This window comes from Pterocles gutturalis, unplaced genomic scaffold (genome assembly GCF_000699245.1).
Source record: "Pterocles gutturalis isolate BGI_N339 unplaced genomic scaffold, ASM69924v1 scaffold3548, whole genome shotgun sequence".
NCBI classification, from domain to species: Eukaryota; Metazoa; Chordata; class Aves; order Pterocliformes; family Pteroclidae; genus Pterocles; species Pterocles gutturalis.
In genome coordinates, this window is record NW_010117815.1 from 252,045 (window position 1) to 263,399 (window position 11,355).

Genomic DNA, 11,355 nt, shown 5'->3' on the forward strand with positions numbered 1-11,355 from the left:
TGCAGCCAAAGTGATCAGCTTATAAGATTTCATTCAGGTTAAGGGGACTCAGAGTAATTTAATAAGATGTATAACTTGCATAGTTTTAATCATTGCAAGAAAATCCACAGGTGCAGACTGCCTGAGTGTCCCAAAATGGGTTAGACTGGATTGCCACCTCACTGTGACACAAACAAGGGACAGAAACATCCGAGTACCTGACAGATGTTTTGTTAGAGAAGACACAATCATCATTTCATCATTTTGACAGTTATCCAAGAGGAAATGCAGAATCAATACAGCAGAATTCAGCACAAGAGTAAGCGACAGGACAGCAGTAACTGAGGATTTTACCCGTACACACCTACTTCAGACACCCTCCAGAAGAGCTCTGTATCCTCACCGTAGATCTTACAGATCACAGTGGGGGAAAAAAAGGGATTTAGAGGATCAACAGAGGCCTTCAAATACTTTAAGAAACATCCTTAGGTGAGAAACCAGCTTCTTTTCAAGGTGTGCTATGACTGCCACAGCTGCTAGAGGGGTTCAGCACTCTCCTCCATACAAGGAGGAGAATCTAATTTGCTGTCTGATCAGCAATTTGGAAAAATTGTCGAGCAGCTGAAACAGTTCCACATGGATGAGACTTACAGAGCTATAACTTCCCAAATAATTTTGAGGGCAGCAATCCTGGATATGGAATGAGGCACAGGAGAAATACATTCAGTTCTTCAAGAATTTGCTAAATCCTCCAGGGTCAAACAGAAGATTCAAGACAGACTTAATAGCAAACCCCATAATCTTCTAAATAACCAGTGTTACTCTAAGACCTAGTCAGGATTTTTTTTCTTGGAAGTTTCCTTTCTAAGCACTAGCCAGCCTCATTCTCTTTAGCTTGCAAAATCAGACAAGATCACAGCCTGAAGGGGAAAGGCTGAGGTGATAAATATTTAATGAGCTACATCAATAAAATTTATTTTGCCAAGGAGAATGGAAGGAGAGGAAAAGCAGAGAAATAATTCATTAAAAGAAGTTCAGCTTAGCAATGCCAGAAAAAAAGCCATGCTAGGAAAACAGGAATTGAACACACAGAGGTTTTAAATAGGTCAGAGGCTTAAGCACTCTTAACACATGGCAAACTGACAGAGAGCTGAGTTTTTCAGAATGAGAGCACAGTGATATGTACACTTAATGTAATCCATCCCAGGGTAAAAGACTTAATATATTTTAAAAACTTCCTTTTTAGAAGTCTTTGATTTAAAATTATTTTAGTGGTTTTCTGGATGAAGTCACACTACTTAAACCTCCCTAATGGTGAAACACAGAGATGATTAAAAGAGGCAAATTGTGTTGATAATCACCACTAAAACCCCCCTCATCAGCAGGGCGGTCACAGGACCCTGTTCAGGAACACCAAGCAGCCAAGTCTCCAAAGAAGTGATGAAGCGCTGCCCTCTACCGAAGTCAGAAACCAGCTTCAGCATCTAGATTTCTGAAACTGAACAAGATCTCAGTCCCAGACAGATTTTTAGCGAGATTTATTTCTAACAGAAGAATCCTACAGCAAGCTCCCTAATAAAGTGTGCTTATGATTTAATTTTACTGTTCTATACCAGGGTCATTAGGTTTAGCACTGCAGTAAGGTTAAACACTGTAGTCAGTTTAACACCTCCAGAGCACATTCTGCTTTTTCCTCCAATTTGTGAAATCAAGCTCTCACTTCACAATGAATCACTGGTGAAGCCATTTTAAAATCCCATTACATTACAAAACACAATATTGTTTTTTAAAATGGTATGACAAGAATTTCACAATAGGCCTGTATATTTAAAATTTTTGACAGGGTTCTAGAATTAGCTGTTTCTCCCACACAAACTTTTTTGTAATGCCACCTTCACTAGAGGCTTAATAATTTCACTGCTGGTTACTGGAGCACCTTGGCTCTTGATGTTACTGCCCAAAAAAGCTCCCTCACGTGACGCAGACAGATGTATTAGCCACAATTTATCCTCACAGCAGGGTTTTTATTGTAGCAGATTCTCAGTCAACTTTTTGTTCACATATTTAAGAAGAAAGAAAGATGCAGCCACTTCAAGAACAAAGTGATCCGAGGTGTGACATTTGGCATCAGATGAAGAACCAGCAACACCAGCTATAAAGCAGTCCTTGCTAGGTGACCCTAACAGAACTACACCTGCATCAGTTTCACGTTACTCTGCTTCTCCAGGCAGCAAAATGCTGTTTCCAACCCAGCTTCAAATGAACCTAACGGAAAACCTCAAGCTAAAAGCATTGAGTGGAGCTTATAGTTTACAGAAAACTAACGTTTCCTGTTTCAGCATTGGAATTCTTTATATGCTCATAATAAGTAAAGACATTGAAGCATTTCTTGAAGACATTAGCTTGAATGCCAACCATTAAAAAAATCTACAGTCATTTGCTTACACAAAACATTGGAAAAAATTGAAACAATTTGCCTGGAAATTTATCAGGTACATTTATTAAGAAACAATATTAAAAAATACATATTAGGTTTTTTTTAACTTCCATGTAAAATAAAAACCCTTTTTTGATTTTGTCAGCATACTTGTATCTGCAGGTTACAACACCTAAGGAAAGATGAGGACAGAGAATTTTGTTAGTATCTTCCAAACATTTAGCCATCACAAAATTTTATGCAAGCTTAACATTCAGAAGACATAGCTGCTTCCAGTCTGGACTAGTTCAGCTGACAATCATTAACACATTTTGGGTCAAACAGAACTACTGTATTACTGTCAAGGCTACTCGTCTTTCTAGTTTCCCAAGAAGAAGTTAGAGTGTACAATAAAATCATATCTGCCCACAAGCTACTCTTCAAACTTTGGTAATATGTAATCTAAATTTGAAATTATGCAGACTTGTGTGGGCACACTTACATTACAGGAGCAAGCCAAGTATCTGCCAGCCTACAGCTGTTTTTAACACCACTGCCTATGATTTAAATACATTCAGATTTTTAAAACTGCTGTCAACAGGACCGAGCAGTTTAGCTGAACTACCAGCTCCCTGCAAGAGGATTATTAGGAAAACTGAGATTGACAAGCCTCACTCTTGACCATCATGTGGAGCCTACTACATGAGTGATCCAGACAGAACAGTTTCAGATTACACAGCATGAAAAATTTATTGTTTTTCATCTATAAAGAGGTGGAGGCAGCAAAATGAAAATAAGGTTCCTCAAGACAATGCTGTCAAGAGTTCTAGTGCTATTTTTACCTCAGTTACTGGTCCATTTTCTCCTGTATCTTCTTTTAAAAATCTGCATAATGTTTCAGCCTGAAAAAAAAATAAAAGTTGAGAGGGATTTAAAATTTTTGAATAACCTGTTAAGTGAACAACACAAAGAAGGAACAACTATTCATTAATGTCACTTTGAGTATTCTCGGCTAATCTGAAACGCAGGCATAGCAAAAGATAACAATCATTCACATGCTAGATTTTTTTAGATGCCATTATAACATGCAGTTCAAACTCAAAGGACAAATCACAAGACTCATTCACATTTTTACAGACTTGCTTCAGAGTCCTTTTGTAAATTCTCCCTGTCCGACTTTGTACTTTGAACAAGAATTTTTAATGAGTCTCAAAGTTTTTCAGGTAACACAAAGTTACCTTAGAAGTTTGAAAAAATAAATATTTCTGCTCTGAGTTTTACCACTTCCTATCCCTGATCACACCAGCAGAAAAACACAGTTCTCCCTTCTCATAAAAAGGGTAAAGTTCTTTTAATCCTCTTTATTTTTAATGGGGAGAGCATGTGGCTTCTTACATATTAGTTATTTCAGAACACTGACAGTTCAGAGCCAATGACAGTTTTCACAGGGATGCCTGCAGAAATGTATATTTTATAATCAAACAATAAACAAGGCTCATTCATTCTCCAGAAGCCAGTTCCACACTCAATTAAGTCATGAGGCAAAATTCAGATCATGAAGTCAAACCTTATAATTCACCAGTCATCTGCCCTTACAGAATACAAACATGCCATCTTGGATTAACGAAACTACCTTAGCACCCACCTGAATAACAAGGCTTTGCCTTTGTTATTTGCTACAGAGAAAAAACCACTCCTGGGAGAAAAGTCCATAGACTGGGTAAGATAAATCTGTTTTCTTCTGAACAGCGGGAAGTTTGAGAATACAGTATATGAAGGAATATGTACCTAATGAGAAATATGTCATTAGTTATAACAATTAGGAAAGAGTCACTAAAATGCAAATTGAAGTACAAACTTAAAATTGAAGGTCAGTTTTAAGTTCAAATGTTCAGTTACACTCCCATCCTACACCACTCACGTAGTGTTCTACTGGAGAAACAAAGCACTGGGAACTCGCTATGAAGCCAGTTACTACAATTAATTGAATTTTAAGTAATTACATCTAAGCAGTAAAAACAGGTTTCCAAACCCTCAGACTAACTCAAATAGTTCAACTGTTGGCCAGAATTCTGACACAGCTGGCAAAACTTTGAATAAGCAGGGAAAAACACCACATAGTAAGGCTGTTACAGTAACAGCTGCTGAAAATTCAGATTTGTTGCTGAGTTCTATTTACAGCACTGAAATAAGGGCATTTTAAAAAGGGAAAAACAAAAGCTAAACTAGATCATAAGATGTTATTTTAAGAAAAACTTCTCTGAAGTAAAAAAAAAAATAATTTCCTTATAAATGTCTAGTGCCTTGTACACATCCTGATCTGCTCAGTTTGCAGTATACATATCTGATCAATATCAGTTTTATTATGTCACCAGGAACATTTTTAACTAAGATACAAAAAAGTTTACACTGAAGAAGCTGAACATACCAGTTTGACAGCCTCATCAGTTTCACAGGAAGCCACTGCCAAAATTTCCGTGGTTGGATTGAAGGTCACACATGTAGCAGATGTAACTAGGTTCATTATGGCTTTAACTGGTTTAGGATGGTTTTCTTTGAGACAGACATCAGTAGTATATAAATTTACAACTCCAGAAGCTGAACTAAAAAAAGAAATTAATCAAGACTATACCCAGAAGTAGCATTGACAGTACATATTACCTTGTTATCTATTGCCACCATTCAACTAAAAACATATTTTCCAATTATTTACTGGTGTTTGTATCGATACTTTGTTTGGAGCTTGATTTTGCTTTGGAGTTTATAACATTACTTAGTGGAGGTTGTTTATTTTTAAATTTATGTATAAAGAGACACACTTAACTGTGGAGAGCCTTGATAAGCCCATCTCTTACACAGAACAAATTCAAAGTAATGTGAGCTTGGTACCAAAAGATTCTGAAATAGCTTCAAGTTTATTTTTTTTTTAATACCCTGTAGAGTAAGTCCACTTAAAAATCACCTCCTACAGTGGGCTAAGAAAATGCATACTGTACTTAAGTATTTGCTAATCTCATTTCAAAAACCTGGTATGCTAGCTGAAGTTGCATCTTGGCAGGTATACTTGGTGAAACACTTTCGAGCTTGTGGCTTTGGCATCTTTCACATGCTAACGTTATCTTGCAGGAGCCAAATCAGGAGTATAGGAAAGAGAACTAGAAAAGGGAGAAGACTCTGAACTGACATTTGTACTATAGAATTTGTGATTTCAGTCTGTATGATTTCAAAATTAACTGCTAAACCAAAATATGGCAACAGTAACACATTAGGTTGATACTGGTATTAAGTGTGTTATGGTATTTTATATATACACAGAACAAATGAAATGATTATCATAAAACAGGCACTATTCATCTATTCACCTCTACTATAACCAAACTTATTTCATGTTCCTACACTCTCACCAGCCAGCAATAAGTTTACTGAAGATCTTCAAAATGAGATAGAAAGAAGTCACCAAATCTGAGTCACTTACCCACATGCCACATACTGGTTATTTTTTGAAACAGCAATACACTTTCCTTCCAAAGAACCTTCATCTTCAAATTTGTGTAGACACTTTCTGCTTCTCACATCCCAAATGAAAACTTCGCCTTCCTCTGGTTGCAGAATGAAGCAGATCATAAAAACCACATAAACAGAACACATTGCTTGCCTATTTTGTTAACATAAGCATCACTAGATGACAACTATTAGGTCATTTACAACTACAAAATACTGGGCATTTAAAAACCCAAACAACTAAAGGTATACTAAAATAAGTTAACTTCATTCCTTAGTGACTGGTCACTTGATTGCATTTTTAGGCCAGATACTGGCATCAAGTCTTTTAATTAACTTTTCAAAACAATAAATGATTTATAAAAACTAATGCAACTTAAATGGAATTATGATGAGTGCTGTCAGAGAGAATACTTACTTGAATAGCTATATATTTTACTGCTGTCTGGAGTGAAAGCAGATGCAGTGCATCTTCCATTTACTTTCATAGTGCTAATCAGTTCCTTTGTCTATAGGATGAAGAACAACAATGGTGACAATGATTCTGCCAAAAATCTGTAGGAAAGTTGTTTCCATACTCCTGTCCCACAAAAATCTTAAGTTAGCTATACCAACATTAAAAGAACAGCATCAACATTTTCAGTGCCAACAGACCAGAGCACAAGCTGGTGCTCATGAGTCCACGATCAATTTATTATTGTAAAACTACAGCTAACTCAATAAAACATGTCAGTGCCTACAGACTAGAGCACAAGCTGGTGCTCATGAGTCCACGATCAATTTATTATTGTAAAACTACAGCTAACTCAATAAACACAGATTTGCTCCCGCACTGAGGGGGTCTTCATTACGTACAGGAACTGAACTGGATTTGCTCCCCCACTGAGGGGTCTTCATTACGTACAGGAACTGAACTTTTTAAAAAAAGTAATTTTCCTACTAAAAGTTTAAAACAAATCCAGCTGCCATCATATGGCATTTTAAAATTTAACTGAAAAAAACTCTATATGCATGATGAATCACAGAAGATGCCATGATTCATGAATACGGTACATCAGCATGCACTAGCGCTATTGCCAAAAAAAGTGTCTTATATTTCTTTCGCCCGCGCACTAGCGCTATTGTCAAAAAAAGTGTCTTATATTTCTTTCGCCCTCAGATGCTTATTCCCACTCCGAGGCCGCTCCTTTTGCCAGCAGTGTTTGTACAATCAGCCAAAATACAACACTGACATGCAACTTTTTCCAGTGACAGCTTAAAAGCCCGTGAAACTCTGGCCTTAGCTCCACCACAGCCAAAGAGAACTGCATAGTCAAAAAAAAACCTTAGCTCCACCAGAGCCAAAGAGAACTGCATAGTCAAAAAAAAATTCTCAAATGCCTCAAAAAACTTTCTAAAGCTACAGTTAGTTGATTCAACAGCTCATTTTTGAAGGTTGTCACAGCATACCTCAAAAAATTTTCTAAAGCTATAGCTACTTGATTCGACAGCTCATTTTTGAAGGTTGTCACAGCATGTGTCATACCTTTGTTTCAACAGAAAGCTGGATTGCTTTTCAGATTAATTATAGGCAAGCAGATTCAACAGGAAAAAGGCACCAAGAAACTGAAGCTACATGAACCATGAAGAGAAACTACCTTCATTGACAACAAGTGAAGGTAACCTGAAGTTCCAGTTAGAAGCATAAACGATCCATCCGGAGAGACTTCGAAGTTTCTAAGGAATCTTTCCTCCACACCTTTAAAAAGAGATTCAGAATTTCAAACTGGCATAATTTATTCTTTTTCTGCAACATTCAGAGGTATGACGACTAAGACCTGACTCCACTTCAGCTTTTTATTTCTGTAATACACAGTCACAGTAAAGCTACAACTCAGCCTTGTTTATGTGACAATTAACTTTTAATATCCCAGACAAACTAAAACTAAAGGCACTTGAGGAAAGATCCCTGAAGACAAATTAAAAATGCTACCTCCAACAATTCACTGCACTTCCTTTTAAAGCAAATTTGTATGCCATCTCTGTTTGGGACAGCTTCAACTATGCCCAGACACTTAAAGCACTATAAAACGTACCTCTTACTCTCTGTATAGGAATAATGCTTCCACTCATCATGTCATACACAAAGAACATCTTATGGTGAGTACCGGTGGCTATAACTTGCTCTCCATCAACACTGAAACAAGCCTTATAGATTGGAAAACTCTCTAAATAGATGCTCTGTATTCTTGGATTCCTTATACCATCAACCTTGAAAAAAAAAACCAGATGATCATATTAAGCAACATACCAAATACTTTTAGACAGAAAATTCCTATCAACTAGCCAGTACAAGAGACTTAAAGCAGTAAGAGGTACGTCAGTTTGAAGCACTGATCTCTTCTCTTCCCAACCTACAAATAAGCTGGTTCTTGGCTCCTCAATATGTCACACACTCCCAGCCTTCCTGGATATACTTCATACCTCTTACCTCTCCCCTGCCTTGACCACATTTTGTTTAATCACTTCTGTTGTGCTTTTCTAAACAGAAACATTTGCTTCGCATATTTCTTTCCTGCAGCCCTGTGGGAGTGTCAAATTCAACTCATGTCTTTGACCATTTCATGGTACTGGCCCATGTTGCAAGTTCCCAAATAGAGTTATGATTTTTAGTTTTCAGATGAACAGGGCAGGACTGTCCCAGGATGAGTAGCCTCCTGCTGCAGTACAGTCTCTCCACTCCCCAAAACTATTTCACAGCAATACTACAGTTTTAAATTAAAGTGGACTGCTCCCCTCACACTACAGGCTTTAAACTTAAGATTTAAAAACAAAACCTCATTAGTCCTCATCACTGAAAACCTTAAAACCAAACATTTTAAAAAACAAATCTTCAACTAAAAACTCTGCTACAACTAAGTTTGCCTGTACTCTGTAAGGGGTCAGTATGAAATCACAGATGGAAATTTCTTGCCACAAGATGCCTTCAACCAAATTCCATTGTAACCACAGACATTACAACCCCTGTGAGCACACCATCACAGGAAGAGAGAAAAGAAAGTCTATAATTCCAGGCTATTTCAGATATACATATCAAAAAAAGACTCTGTATTAGGGGCCATTTACACAGTATAGATTGAAATTCTTCACCTGAAAGAGTGACACAGATCGATCATGTCCAGCAGTCATGACTACTTGAGCACACGGATGAAACTGCACAGTTGCCAGTCTTCCATCAGCAAAACGTTCCTGATTAGCAGGCAAGCAGGTGCTCACCTAGAAGATACATGAAGCAGTTTAAAAAAATACAACTTACACATTTTTGCTTATGCTGATGATCAGCCAATTTAATTGCTCTTTATTCTACCAGAGCAAGATCTCAAACCCTATGATGAACTTTCAGATAGCATGACATAAGTAGAACATACACACAGTAAGTTCGGCAAGTTGCTTCAGGGCAGCAGTGCACGCAGAAGATAAGCTAACCAGCCTTTTTACTGCCTTCAGAATTAACAGTCTATGTAAAATTAGGTGCATTTCTGACTCATCTGAAATAGCTGGAGAAGAGATGGTGTAAGAGCCACCCATTTACGGGCTGTCACTTCAAGACTATTTCAGTAGCCTCAAAGTTGCGGGAGAATTCCATCCTTCCTATGCAGAAATTAAAATCCTACTACAAGATTAAGTATCAGAGCACATACAAGATGAAGTATCAGAGCACATAAAATAATTCTTATGTCAAACAATACAACTCAATGTATTGTCTCATGCTTTCATGATGTGAACTATCCAATCTGTCCAACTGTTTACTCTTTATAGAGTTTCCAGCTACAGAAACAAAGAAGCTCATGCAATCGCTCATTTTACTGACCAAATAGCAACAAAGAAGTCAAAGTGCGCATATGGGTCAAAGTGAGGTGGAAAGGTAACGCTTGTTTTTACCTTCAAAATACCTCTTGGCAGGGACTCCGAGTTTGATATGAAATTGCCAGTCCTGCGCAACAGATCATCTCCTTCATCACTGTCACCTAATTAAAACAAAGCACATTGAAAAGGCTAATTCCACAAACACTCCCACATTAAAACATACAAATTCTTTACAGAAACAGATTAAATCAAAGCATACTGAAAGAAGGAATAAAGCTGACTTATCCAGCATATTATCACACTGATGTAACTGAGAAAACATCAAAAATAATTACTTTCTAAAAAGTTAAATAGTGAAACACAGAAATGCCGATTAAAATAGTAATGGACTTATTTACTATCACTTGCAGTGCTTTTGGATTTCTTCCTGTTTTCTAAATCAGCCCAGGCAGGAACTCCTCCCATAGCTCGCTGAAACCTAGCAAGAGAAGGGTGAGGAGGGAGGAGGGAAAAAAAAACCAAACAAACCTTTTTTGAGAAAGTAATTTCCTTCTATGCATTACCTACTTACAAAACATAGTTACAATCTTGCAAGATTAATTGCACTTAGAACACTATATCAGTTTTTTAAATTTCACTCAGCTTTGTCTTTTGCAGACTTTCTGAATGTGAAACTAAAGTGAAATTGACACCAAACATTAAAGCACTGCTCTTTAGAGCCATACATGCTAATACCAAGACAACCCAAACACATCTAAAGTTTTGGCTTTGCTATCTGACTACAGTCACATTACAGCTCATTCTTATATATCCCCCTAAGCTAGTATCTTCCATCATTCTATTTACAAAGCAACATTTCACTACAAAAACATTCTGGTATAACTCCCTAGAAGACAAAAGTTTGCACACTTCTACTTAAACAAGTATTAAGCAAATCAGTCTAGACAATGCTCATGTGGATTTTAGTTGAGTCTCAGTCTGGATTTAAAAACATTGCAAATATTGTAAGAAGCACCAGCTTTAAATAAGCCACATCAATGCAGTGGGCAAAGAGAAAAACGACTTTTAATGACACATAAATGTATCTTGTCTCATCTTAATAAAAAGTTAGACACAAATCATTAATGATACTCACTGTTCTTCAAGTCGTCTTTTGAGATTTTTCTGAGTAAGCACCGTCTCAGCATCACTCTTCATGAAATCCTTCCTATACCTGTGGGTCATGTCAACGCTAGAGGGAAAAAACCACACAGAACGTGAAGATTAAACTGAAACCACTTACAGTCACTCTTAAGGGCGACACGTAACTCCTACCTGCAAACTTGAACTTACTTTTCCTCAGCTTCATCATCTTCATCCACCCAGGCAGGCTTTCTAGACAAGAGATTACCTTTCGCTTCATTTTCTACTTCGGAATCACTGGAGTCTTCCTGCAGCCCCTGCCTCTCTGAAGCGTTTAGCTGAAAACAACCAAACAGGCCATTTTAGCCCAGCCACGCATGGGTGCAGGGAAATGACGGGCCCGGCGGCGGGGAACGGCCAGGGGCCAGAAACCGAAGCCCCCACTCGGGGCCGCAGAAACCACCGCCTCGGGAAAGCCCTACCCGCTGGGG

The 11,355-nt window shown here is 37.6% G+C and overlaps 1 protein-coding gene across 1 annotated transcript; it reads right to left on the reverse strand.

Annotated features, from left to right (window-relative positions):
• Positions 1-3,235: 3,235 nt before the first annotated feature.
• UTP18 (UTP18 small subunit (SSU) processome component homolog (yeast)) lies at positions 3,236-11,202 on the reverse strand (the record flags this gene model as incomplete). Its single annotated transcript, XM_010075934.1, has 12 exons — positions 3,236-3,297; positions 4,041-4,183; positions 4,824-4,998; positions 5,871-5,994; positions 6,315-6,405; positions 7,534-7,634; positions 7,972-8,146; positions 9,026-9,151; positions 9,818-9,903; positions 10,141-10,220; positions 10,878-10,973; positions 11,075-11,202. Coding segments are annotated over 12 exons (1,350 nt in total), but the record flags the coding sequence as incomplete, so codon positions are not given.
• Positions 11,203-11,355: the final 153 nt, after the last annotated feature.